The following is a 15,507-nucleotide window of genomic DNA, read 5'->3' as shown; positions in this document are numbered from 1 at the left end:
CCCTGGGTTTTAAAGCAGGAGTGAGTCTGTCAAAAGAAAACGGCAGCAAGCGATATTGGGGGGAGCAGGGGGACAGGGTGAGTGGAGAGAGGAAGCAACCTGACCTGTACTTTGAAGTGCGCTCTTGATGAAGGCTCTGGGATTTGAACTGTCGGAAACACAGAGGCAGAAGGAAAGATGAGGCAAGTCAAGAGCATGTTGACCTGCGTAATTTTATTTTGCTCATTAATTCAAAGGTGCTGTTATCTGACGCGAGCACTTGATGTGCTGCAGCGTATCACTAGTGCATGGGCTCGAGCCAAGAGTTAAGGGTTGGGAGTCTGACTCCCAGGGCCAATGCCTTGCTCTCTCTAATGCCTGCACAGATCGGGTGTTAGCAGTGGGTTCCTCTGAGTGTACAGACATGCTCTTAAAGTGTAAAAAAAACTCACTTTGCCAATTCCACCTTGAAGGATTTCAAGGACAGAAAGCATACAGCAAACATAAGCATAACAACATGAGAAGTAGAAGCAGGACAAGGTCATCTAGCGTCCCGTGCCTGCTCTGCCATTCAATAAGATCACGGCTGATCTGTCACTTTGATAAATTGCATTTTGAGTACTGAAAACTGTTGGGGTTCAGCAATTAAAAGACGACAATTAAAATGAGGGGGCTAGTTGTTACCTCTTCTGTGCCTACCCATTCCCTCCCCACCATCTCCTGCTGTGAACCAGCTCTTTTGAAAATGCAGCAGCAATTAAGGCTGTTGCTGTGTAGACAGACCTAATTAATTGTCACCGTGTTGAAGTTTCTGACTGGTACCAGAACCACCCCCCCCCCCCCCCCCCCCCCCCACCACACCACACACACACACACACACACACACAGAGACACACACACACACACACACTGTCCATAAAGAAGCAAACTTCAGTGCTGTCATGATTGGACATACAGGGCAGGACCTCAGTCTGTGGCCTGTGTTAAATTTAACCTTGGGTGTAGAAAATATTCCTTTCCCCTGACCTTGATATGAGCTTTGATAAGTGCAAATCTTTGAATAATTTTGAACAATTTTGAATAGTCCAGTTATCAGTGCCATTCTTCCCTGAGCCAGTCACACCTAATGGGGCACCCACTGCAAATCAGTCTGGACATAAATGTCCAGTGTTCACAGGACACCTGCAGCTGTAATTGCTTATTCCCTGTGAATGGGACTGATGTGTAGAGTGCCCAGGTGAACAAGGAACCCTTTCATTGATAATGACAAATCCATAGGGATTTCACCACTCTTTCTTCATGTCAGTTGATGTTAATGCTCATCAGGCCAACTTTTGGAACAAGTTAGCCTATCTATGAATGAGGCTTTATTCATGAATAAGGCTAAATAAGGAAGCTAATGGTAAAAGCAAAAGATTGAAGTCAATCAAGATCAATGGTCTGGAGCCAGTTCAAGAAGATTAGACGATCTGAATGAAATCATTTAAAAATTTATTTTCTGTACTTTATTAGAATCAATACATGAAGAGGCCATTTGAACCACTCTACTAACCCTTGGATTGCCAAGGGGTTGCCTTGTTCTTTTCCCATATTCTTGTAGATGCTTCCTTTTCAAACACTTGCCTAATTCCCTTTTATATTGTGTCATGGTCTCTGCTTCTGTGACAACATGGCATAACACCTGCATTCAAAACACACACCACGAACAAAGACTTCTTTCAGCGGCCGTCTTGCAGTGATAATCCTTCATCTTTGCAGAAACTGATTTTTTATTAATGGACAGAAACAAATTCTTCAGGTACAGTGGTGCAATAGTTAGTGCAGCTGCCTCAGCAGTGCCAGAGACCCAGGTTGAATCCTGACCTCCAGTGCTGTGTGAAGTTTGCACATTCTCCCAATGACTTCTCTGCACACTCCAATTTCCTCCCACTTCCCAAAGATGTGCAGGTTGGTAGGTTAATTGGCCACTGTGACTTGCCCTGGTGTGTAGGTGATTGGTGGAATCTGGGGGGAGCTGAAAGGAATCTGGGGGGAATAAAAATGGGATTAGCAATGGATTACTGTCAGCCCAGACTTTTTGGGCTGAAGGGCCTTTTTCTGTGTTGCATGACTCTACAACAATGAGCTTATGACAAAGATCAGGTTCAGCTATCATGTCTCTACACAGAGGAGCAGCTACAAGGCCCAAGGTCCAGTGTCAGAAGTGGAGAATGGCACTTCATGCAACGGGCTGGAGAGTGGACAATGGCTGATTCTGTAAGAACCAGAGCACAAGATCCAGCAGCATCCTTGGAGAAGGAGGGAAGATAAACATTAAACCCAGATGTCTTGCAATGAGGGAGGAATATATATGTTTCTGAGTGAAGACAGATTTACATTTCTTTAGCATCGTTTATAACCTCAGCATGTTGCAAAGTTTTTTACAGCCAATGGAATTCTCTTGCAATGAGATCAAGCACCAATGAGATCAAGACCAGATAACTTGTTTTTAGCAGAGTTGGTGAAGGACTGAATGTTTTCCAGGACACTGAAGAAAACTGCTCTTCTTCAGATAACTCTCTGAGATCCTTTACGTCCACCTCTGAGGAGATTTTCCCTCAATTTAACAAAGGGGTTCAATCCTGGCCTCCAGTGCTGTCTGTGTGGAGTTTGCACATTCCCCCTGTGACTGTGTGGGTTGCTCCCCGGTGCTGTGGTTTCCTTCCACATCCCAAAGACGTGCCACCTGATAGATTAATTGGCCACTGTAAATTGTACCCAATGAGTAGGTGAGTGGTGGAATCGGAGTTGATGGGATTCTGGGGAGAATAAAATAGGATTCATGTAGATGAGTGCTTGCTGGTTGGTGCAGACTTGATGGGGCTGAAGGGTCTGTATGTGCTGTGTGACTCTATGTAACATCTGGAATGAGCTACCAGAGGAGGTGAAGGAGTTAGAAAAAGTCACAACAGTTAAGAGGCATCTGTATAGGTACTTGAATGAGCAGGGCATAGAGGAATATGGGATTAATGCAAGTGGGAATAGTATAGGTAGTTAGCATAGATATGGTGGGCTGGAGGGCCTGTTTCTATGCTGTACAACTCTATGATTCTGTGACTGTCTCAAAATATTTCATCCTTCTGAAATCTCGTCTAGATTTCCTTCTCCTTCTTAGTTTTCTTAGCTCCAGTAAAAAAAAACCCAAAAAAATCTGGCTCAAGTGGGTGAACTTTGCTTGAATTGATGTTGTTTCTCTCTTTTGATGCCAAGGAGAAATGCTGTTGTAGTCCACAGAGGGTTAATTGCTGCTGAGCCACCCTCTCCCGAGTTTATGCACAATGCCCGTTTGCTTGATGCCTGGCACATTTGCAGGTTTAAGTGAGCTCTTGTGTTCTTTTCTCTCACTATAATCATCAGATTATCATTATACCCTTCTTTCTGGCAACACAGCAGACAAGTGGACTCTGTATGTCCTGCTACACAAGCTTCACCCAAAGTAAACACAACATTCCTGGGGAGCTGATTGAAATTTGATTTATGCTCCATCAAAGTCAACACTTAGAAGCTCAGAATTCTGAAGAAGAGAGGGTTGTCTAAGAATCTGAGTTTAGCCCATTCATTTTATATTTAATATTTCATAATAATTATTTTATCAGATGCAGTGACATTCATTCAACCATGGGCAATGTTTTGACAAACTGGCAGGTAGGTTTTCTAGTGCGAGCATCATTATGCACCATGGGGCACTGAGCACAATAACAGCCTCTGGACTGATGGCCACTGTCACTTCTTCTTAAACAAACACTGCGGGTCTGATCTTTATTAGCTCTCACTGGAGGGAACAGTGTCCTTCAGGGTAAGTCTTCTGCGTAAATATGAAAAATCTGAAACAGTAGAATGGACACACAAGAGACTGCAGATGCTGGAATCTGAAGCAACAAACAATCTGCTGGAGGAGCTCAGCAGGTCGAGCAGTACCCGTGGGAGGAGAGGAATTGTCGACATTTCAGGTCGAAACCCTGCATCAGGACCATTATCCTGCCACTGTTTACTTGTTCAAATTTTAACTCATTGTCTCTTAAATCCAATAACATCTCCAGGCTCAAGCTACCACATTCACAGGAATACTGTGCTCCAGTGCAGAAATTCCCAAAACCTGACAAAATGGGGAATGTCTCAATGTCACCAGTAAGGCTGCATTCAACTAGAGGTCTACAAGAAAGACTAGCTGCTGGTTATTATCCTCAAAAGCCTGTTGATGTCCATGCAGGTGGAGGAGACACCTGCATGGACACAGAGATCACAGAGAGCAGTGATCGGACTGCACATTTCTGGGGATTTCAGTTACAAGGCTCTGAGATGTGGTTGTAGCCTTTATCTAGAAGATAGAACATAGAACAGTACAGCATGGAACAGACCCTTTGCCCCACAATGTTGTGCCATTCTAATTAAATTAGTAATCAAATACCCAACTAAACTAATCCCTTCTGCCCAAATATCCATATCCTTACATCTCCTGCACATTCATGTGCCTATCTAAGAGCCTCTTGAATGCCCCTACTGTATTTGCCTCCACCACCACCCCAGGCAGTGCATTCCAGGCACCCACCACTCTCTGTGTAAAGAACTTACCCTGGACATCTCCTTTGAACTTGCCCCCTGTCACCTTAAATGCATGTCCTCTGGTATTAGACATTTCAACCCTGGGAAAAAGAAACTGGCTGTCTACTCTATCTATGCCTCTCATAATCTTATAAACCTCTATCAGATTTCCCCTCAGCCTCCACCGTCCCAGAGAAAACAACCCAAGTTTGTCCAACCTCTTCTTAAAGCACATGCCCTCTAATCCAGGCAGCATCCTGATAAACCTCTTCTGCACCCTCTCCATAGCCTCCAGATCCTCCTTGAAATGAGGTGACCAGAACTGAATGCAATACTCTAGATGCGGCCTAACCAGAGTTTTATAAAGCTCCTGATTCTTGAACTCAATGCCTGGACTAATATAGGCAAGCATGCCATATGCCTTCTTTACTGCCCTATCAACCTGTGTAGCCATCTTCAGGGAGCTATGAACTTGGACCCCAATTCTGATGAATTCCTGATCTGCGTTGAGTGAGGTGGGGAAGTGATACATAATGGCTGGCCTCTCTCTGAGACTGAGGAAGTACTGGAGGGGTGGTCTTCCTGCAGCAACTCCTTCATTCTCCAAGGGGTGGGTAGGGTGAATGGCTGCTGGAGCTGTAGATGCCCCAGTCCAAACAGACTGAAGAATGATGAAAAATAGATTCACCTTATGGATCATGTTTTTATATTTTCTTAAGACATAGGAGGAGGTTGTTCAGCCTATCAAGTTAATGCTGGCACTCAGAGCAATCCCATCAGTACCATTTCCCCACTTACTTCCCTGTAACCCATTTTATCTCACCTGCCTATCCACTCCACCCTGATTCTCCTGTCATCTACCTATATCAGGGGCAATTTGCAGTAGCCAATTAACCTACACATCTCTAGGATGTAGGAGGAAACTGGAGCACCCAGAGGAAACACAGGTGGTCACAGGGAGAACGTGCAAACTCCACACAGACATCACCGGAGGTCAGGATTGAAGCTGGGTTGCTGGAGCTGTGAGGGAGCACATCTACCTGCTGTACCACTTTTGGAACTGGAATTGAGATTGTTTCATTATTGTCACATGTACTGAGATACAGTGAAAAACTTTTGTTTTCATGCCATCCAGACAAATTATTCCTTACATAAGTATATCGAGGTAGCAAAAAGGAAAATGGAATGCAGAATGTCGTGTTCCAGGTACAGAGAAAATGCAGTGTAGGTAGACGAATAAAGTGCAAGGGCCACGACAAGGTAGATTGCAAGATCAAGAGCTCATCTTTTAATGCATGAGAGGTATGTTCAAGAGTCTGATAACGGCGGGATAGATGCCGTCCATGAGTTTGGTGGTACGTGCTCTCAAGCTTTTGTATCTTCTGCCTGACGGGACAAGAGAGAAGTGAAAATGTCCAGGGTGGGAATTCTCAGGATAAGAGGAGAAAAAAGGCAGTCTTTCATCTTGTGTAGCTTGGAGATGAATACCAAAAATATTACATTGGAATTCTCCTCAATGTGGCTTGAAATGATGGCGTGTAATTTTAATAACAAGATGCAGATACAGGATTCAGTGTTTTACTAGAACTTTGATCTTCGTACTTTATTCAGTGAAACAAAGTCTTCTTCAAGTTCTGACCAGCAGACTCTGCGAATGAGCAGACATCACTGCATTGAGGAAGAGATGAAGCAACAAATACTCTCTTGGTACCAGAGCAGCCACCTCCTACATCAAAGGACTTACCCGCAAGTGAAATATGATGAGCAAGCAGTCTCCAGAAGGAAACCTCAGGCCATAGTAAGATGCAGAATCTCAAAAGGAAGGAAGAGAGAATGACCAAAGTGTTCAGCCAAGGGAAATAGTCCAACACGAGACCATTCCAATGGAAGTTATGTGCAGCTTTTCACACTGGATGTCTCTCAAAGGTCAGCCAGCTGTCTGTACATTCTCAGCAAATGGAAATCCCCTTTCCCTCAGCCCCGGGAGTTGAAGTCCAGCTGCCAAGGAAAATCCTGGATAGAAAACAGTCTCAAATAACATTGAGGCGCAAGTATTCTGTTCAGTGGAGGCAATTCTTCCAAAGTCATCCAAAATTCTTCCAAATGCTTCCTGGTACCAAGACAAATCCCATTACGATAGCAGCTAAAAATCTGAGCCAATTCCAAGATGTTCCCATCATAACTCTGTTGGGACTGCAGGATTGCTCCAGAAGAGTCCCATTCAACCATATTCTCAACATTCACCTGGAGCCACTGAGGAAAGAGCTTCCACCCCACCCCTGATTGAAACAAGAGGGGTAACGGGATTCTCTATGTCTGGATTTTCCACCTTTCAGGGGAACATGCTTGGATTTGGTGAAGATGAAAAATTGCCGCTGCTGCATGTGCTAATATGGTAATAATTAGGTAATATGGTAGCGCACAAGTGTCAAATTCCACACTGTTACCGTATTGTGTGTTTGGTGCATGCTATAGAGAACGAATATATGCCCTGTACAATCGTACAGCTCAGAGGAAATCATGTGGACCTTTGATAAAGCAGGCAGTAGATGTACCCACAGGATGGGTCCAGTGGTCCGCCATCCCTCCCCACCCCAACTCCCAACCTGAAGAAAGCCTGACATACCCATTCCCACCCAGCCGCTTGTTGCTTGGACTTTTCAGTCACTTTAGATGCTCTCCCACTGCCACATACACCAGCTGTCGCTGTGCAGATTAGAAAATCCCTGTCAAACCCTGCACACTTTAGCAGAAGTTCAGGGCTGGAGACCCTCACTATTTATACTGGGATACAGTTTCCCAGCCCCCCCCCCCCACCCTGCCACCCCCCAAACCACTGCCCCCACCACTTGAAATTATTTGGTGTTCTGATCTCTGCAAAAGCTACAAAGTTAAAAAATAATTGCTCGCTACTTGGAAACACAACATTAGAATAAGTTTATTACTGTTACATGTATAGAGGTACAGTGAAAAACTTTGGTTTGCACGCCATCCATACAGATCATTTCATTACAACAGTGCATTACAACAGTACAACAATAACAGAGTGCAGAATAAAGTGTTCCAGTTACAGAGAAAGTGATGTGCAAGGCCATAACAAGGTAGATTGTGAGGTCAAGAGTCTATCTTATCGTACTAGGGGACAGTTCAGTAGTCTTATAACAGTGGGATAGAAGCTGTCCTTGAGCCTGGATGTACGTGCTTTCAGGCTTTTGTATCTTCTGCTCAATGGGAGGGAGGAGAGAATGTCCAGGGGAGGGGTTGGGTGGGGTCTTTGATTACGTTTATGTTGGCTGCTTTACCAACATTATATACATTTATTCTCCATCTGTCCTTAAATAATCAAACGTCATCTGGAGATTCTCCTTCATCTTGCTGTTGGTGAGGCAAGTAAATAGGACACGGCTTCTAGCCAAGATTCTTTAATTAATGGCTAGGATAAGAACATAAGAAAATAGGAGCAGGAATTGGCCACTTGACCCTTCAGTCCTCTCCTGCCATCGAATATGATCCTGGCTGATCTGCCCCAGGGCTCATCTCCTTTTCTGTGCCAGTTCCCCATAGCTCTCAATTACCCCATCTTTCAAAAGTCTATCTACTTCCAGTGATCTGGCCTCCAGAACCTTCCAGGATAGAGAATTCCAGAGATTCATCACCCTCTGTGAAAAGAAATTCATCTGCATCTCAGTTTTAAATGACCACTCCCTAACCTTGTAACTTTGTCCCCTAGTTCAAGACACTCCCACTAGTGGTGACATCTCGACATCTACTCTGTCATTGCCCCCTCAGGATCTCATATGTTTCAACAAGATCACCCCTCATTCTTCTAAACTCCAAGGAATACAGGTCTATTTTGTTTGTGCTGCTTGTGACACAGCAGCCCCCTCATCACAGGAGTTAGTCCAGTGAATCTCTTTTGAACTGCCTCCAATGCCAGTAACACACAAAAGATGCTGAAGGAACTCAGCAGGTCAGGCAGTGTCTATGGAGGGAAATGAACAGTCGACGTTTCGGCCTGAGACCCTTCATCAGTCCAGTATGCCAGTACATCCTTTCTTAAATGAGGGGACCAAAATCGTGCACAGCAACATCCAATTAACAGTGGTGGTTGATACAATGCATCTAAATTTGATCACACCACTGTAGTGGGGCCAAATCTCAAATAACGATGAGTCGGAGTACAGGAAGGAGATAGAGACCTTGTGACATGGTGTCACGACAACAGTCTTTCCCTCATTGTCAGTAAAACAAAAGAGCTGGTCATTGACTTCAGGAAGGGGGAGGTGCACATGCTCCTGTTTAGTTCAACAGTGCTGAGGTTGAGAGGGTTGAGAGCTTCAAGTTCCTGGGAGTGAACATCACCAATACCCTGTCCTGGTCCAACCACATAGGCACCATGACCAAGAAAGATCACCAGCATCTCTACTTCCTCAGGAGGCAAAGAAATTTGGCATGTCCCCTTTGACCCTCACCAATTTTTATTGATGCCCCATAGAAAGCATCCTATCTGGATGCATCACAGCTTGGTATGGCAACTGCTCTGCCCATGACTGCAAGAAACTGCAGAGAGTTGTGGACACAGCTCAGCATCACAGAAACCAACCTCCCCTTTTTCACTTACATCGAGGTACAGTTTTTCACTGTACCTCAGTACATGTGACAATAATAAACCAATAAACTTACACCACATGGTATACATAGTCCTTAAAGGTGTACATACACAACATATACTAATATCTGAAGTGAATTATTTTTGCTATTGCATTTTCCTGCTTTCTTTTGTAAATTTAAAACAATCTTCCTTTATGTCATTGCATGGGAGCATTGACTGCTTTGAAATGTCACTGCAAATGCACATTAGCAGGTTAGGGCTCCGAAATGGTGATAATTTTGCAGTTACACTCGCTTGTTGGAGCTTTTGTGTTTGTCTTCTGGCACGAGCTGACAAAGTACCAGATCTGTTGTGTTTAGATTCACAACCCTCTATGGTGTGGTTAAAAACTCACAGCCCTCTGGGTTGCTAGTCCAAACCTGGAACCAACAGGCTGGTGTCCTGGTTTCCCTTCAAAATAGTTCTCCTATCACGGGGATGAAAAGAGTGTTTGTTTTAATATTTCTAATCGCTTGGAAGAACTTGCTCGACTGGGTTTTCTCATTTTTATTTCCTGGACGATCTTCTTTCTACCTTTGATAAATATGGACCTGAGATTGCCACACTGTTAATGTTGCACACCATTAGCTTCTGCCCAGCTGCAGTTCATTGCAGGATTTCTATCTGGGATCTGTCACCTCCTCGTTCCCCAGAGATCCTCCTGCACACTAAAAGTGCAATCTCATTATTTCCAGCTAAATCTAATAAATATCTGGTCGTGAGTGAATGCAGTCTCCCAAATTCTCTGACCTTCATACAACACTCAAGCTTCACTCTCAGAGCCTGCAATTTCATTGCAACTGTCTGATTGAATTACAGCTCTGGCACTCAGTCCTGGTCATATTTTACATTCTGCACTGGAGCTCTGCAACAAGGAATACAGATTTGCTGATAAAAATGCTCAAGTAAAAGTGACTGACTTCGGAATTCTACTGCATCAGCGCAATGTTTACCTGCATCATGCAGTAAGATTGCTTTGCATTTACTGTGTTCCTAACAGCGGACGACGGGTTGCTTCCTGGTCCGCCATGCGTGTGGCATTGCGACACACCAAGGTGTCTGGACACGCACAGTGATGCCCAACAGCTTGCGACGCATGTTTGGGAATCACCTCCATGAAATTTATTGCCCCTCTGTGCCCCATCTGTTCTGAGAGTCTTCTGCATGAGTGGCAAGCCTACCGATGGGCCAAACAAGTGAACTAAATTTTGTGGAACTGGGTTTCAAATCTGCATTGCTGTTGGACACTCTGAGACAATTTCCTAATCTAAATGTGTGAAATAAATCCAAACTGTTGCTGGTTTGTTCAGCATCCTTATTGGGAATAATTTGGATAAGAAGCAATGGACAAGTTAAATCCAATTTGTTCCCCTTGTTCTTCCTCCCCCACTTTGTCCCTCAGTCATCTCTGATCTGTGTGTTGGTCAGGGAAGCGAGGCTGGTCTGCTGACGTGACCTGCAATCTGCCACTGTTTTCAGAGAACATAAAAGCACAGTAGAGGCCCTTCAACCCACAATGTTGTGCTGACATTTTATCCTGCTCTAAGATCTATCTAACACTTCCCTCCGACAGAGCCCTCCATTTCTTTATCATTCATGTGTCTATCTAAGAGTGTCTTAAATGTCCTTAATGTATCTGCCCCCATAACCTCTTCCGGCAGTGTGTTCCACACACCCCCCACTCTCTGTGTAAAAAACTTACCTCTGACATCCCCCTTATATCTTCCTCCAATCACTTTAAAATTATGTCCCCTCGTATTAGTTATTTTCGCCCTGGGAGAAATTCTCTGACTGTCCATTCGATCTATGCCTCTTATCACCTTGTACACCTCTATCAAGTCACCTCTCATCCTCCTTCTCTCCAAAGAGAAAAGCCCTAGCTCACTCAACCTATCCTCATAAGACATGCTCTCCAATCCAGGCAGCACCTAAGCAGCCGTGTCCTCTCCCACAGTGAGGGCCTCCTCTTAGCAGAAGCCTGCAGCCAAATGGGAAGCAGAGCTCTGAGCTCCACCGTGGACCACAGACTGAGCCCGTGCAGAGGTAGATCCCCCAGCACTAAAGGCCCTTGTGTGCTGAGGAGAGTAAAGCCACTCATCCTGTCCAGGACTTTTGCTTCTCCTAAATAAGCAGGTCATATGTAGGGATGGGTTCGGGGCTCAGTTCTTCTTTTTGGCTGTTCCAGTTGTTAACCAGCTAACACTGGGGATGGAAAATGAGACAAACGGGACCATTTGATCAGTTTTGCCTCATTTAGCATTAAAATTGCTGCAGGTACCACTTTACTTTCCCCACCATCTCCCAGGAAACTCAGAATATGCCAGGATGTTTGAGGTACCTGGGTTACTGGGTCTCTTCATCTGGTGAGTAATATGTAGAGTACATGGGAACTGCTTTTATGGAACTGACAACATAAATGTAAATTTGTGCCTTGTCGTGGGGAACAACGTGATGTTTCATTAATTCTTCAAATGGTTTGTGTGTGTGTGTGTGTGTGTGTGTATTTGTGTGTGTGTGAGAGTGTGTGTGTGCGCGTGTGTGTGTGAGAGTGTGTGTGTGTGTGTGAGAGAGTGTGTCTGTATGTGGGTGTGAGAGTGTGGGTGTATGTGTGCATGTGAGTGTGGCTGCATGTGTGAGTGTGGGTGTGAGTGCCTCTGTATGTATGTTTATGGGTGTGTGTGTGTGAGAGAGTGTGGGTGCCACTGTGTGTGTGTCTATGTATTTATTTCCTGTCCCTAGATACTTAGAGAAGCTGGTGATGCTCTCTGGTGCTTTGCTATAATGGAGAGATTTGCAATCCTACTTCACTTTAAAACTAACCTTGAGGCCAAGGGACTGGAATCACAAGTGGGCCAGACTGGTTCGGTGCTGGTTCAGGTTTTAACTGAATTCTCCATCAGCCACACTGGGATCTATTTCATTGATTACTAGACCAGGAGTGTAACCTCTGTGCTTCCAGAGACTGTGATTGATAACCAGCTCTCTGAGGCTTCTGATAACCTACTTGTAACTTCATCCAGTCTGAGTTGCCTAGTCAACCTCACAGGAGGTGATAGATGTGTGTGGGCGGGGCTTCAGTCAGTTTAAGCGCCAGACACAGGAACTATTTGCTCAAGATCCATAATTGAGAGATACAAGCTACTTTCAGCTTTTGTCACTGAACAGGTTCCCTGCACCAACATGGATGAAAAGAGTTTGATGGGCAGCTCGGAGGAGACCCAGGAACCATGGGCTGTCTGCCTGGACAATACGTTTCACCTTGCTCGACAGATGCACACACGACAGTGCCGGATTTACTCAGTGGGGTAGGTCTGATTCTCAAAGGTGCAAACTTTCCATTTCAAGTCAGTGAGAATCAACATACAGCATGTATGGGTTTAGAATAGACTGGCTTTAAGTGTTGTGTTTCCTTAAGAAAGGGACAGAGATGTGTATTTGAAGAGGATTGATAACAGTGGTCTAATTTCCATGGAAACTCTCTCATCTCTTAAACCAAGAACTCATGAGTTCAGGTCCCACCCCAAGGGACCCTAATCTGGCCCAGCACTTCTGAGGGAGTGCTGCACTGTTGGTACTGCTGTTTTCCAATGACTCTTTAGTCCAAAACCTCCCAATGACATCTCTCAAAAAATCTCATGAGATAATTTTAAAGAAATGTAGAGGAGTTCTCCCCAGTGCCCTGGGCAATAGAGCAATACATCACGGATACAGGCCCTTCGGCCCAACGAGTCCATGCCGACCACGATACCCACCCCAGAAGTCCCAATTTCCTGTGTTCAGCCCATATCCCTCCAAGCCCTGCCCCTCCATGTACCTCTCCAAGTGCTTCTTAAATGATACCATTGCACCTGCCTCAGCCACTTCCTCTGGCAGCCCGTTCCATATACTCACCACCCTCTGCGTGAAAGAGTTGCCCCTCAAGTCCCTTTAATAGTTACCCCTTGAATCTATTCTCCCTTCAGCTTATAGGGGGATGTTGCAGGAAATTGGAGCACACAGAGGAAACCCACACAGACACAGGGAGAACATGCAAAGTGCATACAGACAGCGCTGGAGGTCAGGATTGAACCCAAATCACTGGAGCTGTGGAGCCACAGCCCTACCTGCTGCACCACTGTGCTGCTCCTGTGCCCAGGTACATTAAAGAAATGCCCGTCAGTGCTGTCATGCCGGCCCCAGCTGCAGCACTGCAAGTTTCATGAGTTCAAAAAACACAAGAACATAGGAGCTGGAGTAGGCCATCAGGCCCTTCAAGCCTGTCCCACTATTTAATATGAGCATACCTGATGTATGCTGGCCTCAGCTCTTCTTCTGTGCCATTTCCCCATACCCCTTGATCTATCAAGGGACATCTACCTCCACTTTAAATACTCCTAGTGGTATGGCTTCCACTGGCCTCTGAGGCGCAGAATTCCAGAGACTCACCACCGTCTGTGAGAAGAAATTTCTGCGTACCTCAGTTTTAGATAGCTGGCCCATTATCTTGTAGTTATACCCCCTTGATCTAGTCTCTCCCACTGGTGAAAACATCCCAACATCTACCCTGTCAAGCCCCCTTAATGTTTGAATAAGGTCACCCCTCATTCTTCTAAATTCCAAGGAATACAGGTCCAAAATAATAGTCTCACTTGGTCAGACAACCCTCTCATCCCAGGAACTAGCCTTGTAAATCTCCTTTGCATCTCTGATGTTACTATATCTTTTCTTAAGGGACCAAAACTGTACACAGTATTCCAGGTGAGGCCTCACCAACAACCTGTAAATTGCAACAAAACCTCCCTATTTTTAAACTCCAACCCCTTCGCAATGAAGGCCAAAATGGTGCTTGCCTTCTTAACTACATATTGGATGTTATTGCGATTCATGCACCAGAACACCTCTGTATTTCCCTCACTGGCAGTCCCTCTCCATTTAGATAATAATCTGCCTTTTGATTTCTCTTTCCAAGGTGCATGACCTCACACTTTCCCACATTAAACTCCATTTGCCAGTCCATTTCCCACTCACTCAATCTACTTACTGACTGTCCCCAGGTAATGAACGGATCAGTTTTGTCCACAAGTTGGAAAATACACAAAGTCGCTCGATAGGGTAACCACATCTCCAGAGTATTGTAATGAATGGCATCAAAAGCACATATGACTGATAAGAAAGAATAATTACTCAAAGTGGAGAGAGAGGGGAAATTAGTTCTGCCTTTCATAATTAGATGTGTCGGACTTTTGAATTATAGGAGGTCATTCATATGTAGGAGGTGTCTCTAAGTCAGGTGTTAACCCAGGGACAGCCTGCATATCCCATTGTAGAATCACAGTATCTGTATCACAACTTGCCCTTCCACCTATTTTTGTATCAGCAGCATTTGAATTGAAAAGAGAACATGGAAACCTCATGTATTGTTCGCTCTTACAGATCACTCATGTAAATAGAGAACAATTGTGGGCCAAGAACTGATGCCTGTGGTCTTCCACTAGTTACCTCCTTCCGGGGAGATTATAGGAGAATGGACCATTGGCGAACTGGTTGCCCCTGACACCAGTTATTATCTGGATACGGTGACAGCTGGGTTGACAGTGCAGCCTGCAATGCTTCTCAACTCTTGGAATCAATTCACAGGTTCACGGCCTTAGGCTGTTAGCCAGACGTACATCCCCAGCTATTTTCCAGTCCCTGTTCAGTTTGTCAGCATCAGGTCCTGTTTATGTTGCTGTTGTGCTGAATCTTAACAGAGTGTAATGTAAACTTTGGACTTTGCCATGTTAGAAGTGTTTACAAAGAGCAGATGCAGGGTCTAAGAAATCACTAATTCATTTTCGTACGACGCTGGTGGGCGGTGACTGGAAGGTCACATTCATTTCGGGACACCATGTTTAGGAAGGCCAACAGACCTCGGGGAAACATCGGAGTGGTGAGAGGGATGCAGGACTTCAATTGCATTGAGAGATTTCACGAGCTGGAGTTGTTCTCCTTGGAGCAAAGCAGGTTAAAGGGAGAATTAATGAAGGTGTCCAAAATCCTGAAGAGTTGTGATAAGGCTGAAGCTGCTTCCAGTGGCAGGAAGTTGATGCCTGGAGGAAGTAGATTTTAGAATTATAGTCATAGAGCTGAACAGCTCGGAAGCAGGCTCTTCGACCCAACTCGTCCGTGCCGACCAAGTTGCCTAACTGAGCTAGTTCTATTAGTCTGCATTTGGCCCATATCCCTCTAAACCTTTCCTCTCCATGTACCTGTCCAAGTGTCTTAAATGTCATAACTGTACCCACCTCTACCACCTCCTCTGGCAGCTCGTTCCATAT

The 15,507-nt window shown here is 44.9% G+C and overlaps 1 protein-coding gene across 2 annotated transcripts in view; it reads left to right on the top strand.

Moving 5' to 3' along the window:
* mettl24 (methyltransferase like 24) overlaps window positions 1–15,507 on the top strand; it is a 102,024-nt gene that overhangs the window by 46,149 nt on the left and 40,368 nt on the right. For both annotated transcript variants that reach the window (XM_052024943.1, XM_052024942.1), the window contains exon 3: window positions 12,377–12,516. In XM_052024943.1, coding sequence (XP_051880903.1) covers window positions 12,392–12,516 — 125 coding nt within the window. In that variant the 5' untranslated portion in view covers window positions 12,377–12,391. The remainder of the gene's footprint in view (window positions 1–12,376; window positions 12,517–15,507) is intronic.

Source organism: Pristis pectinata, chromosome 10 (genome assembly GCF_009764475.1).
Source record: "Pristis pectinata isolate sPriPec2 chromosome 10, sPriPec2.1.pri, whole genome shotgun sequence".
Lineage (NCBI taxonomy): Eukaryota > Metazoa > Chordata > Chondrichthyes > Rhinopristiformes > Pristidae > Pristis > Pristis pectinata.
The sequence above is the reverse complement of the archived record's forward strand: the minus strand, read 5'-3'. Positions and strand labels throughout refer to the sequence as shown.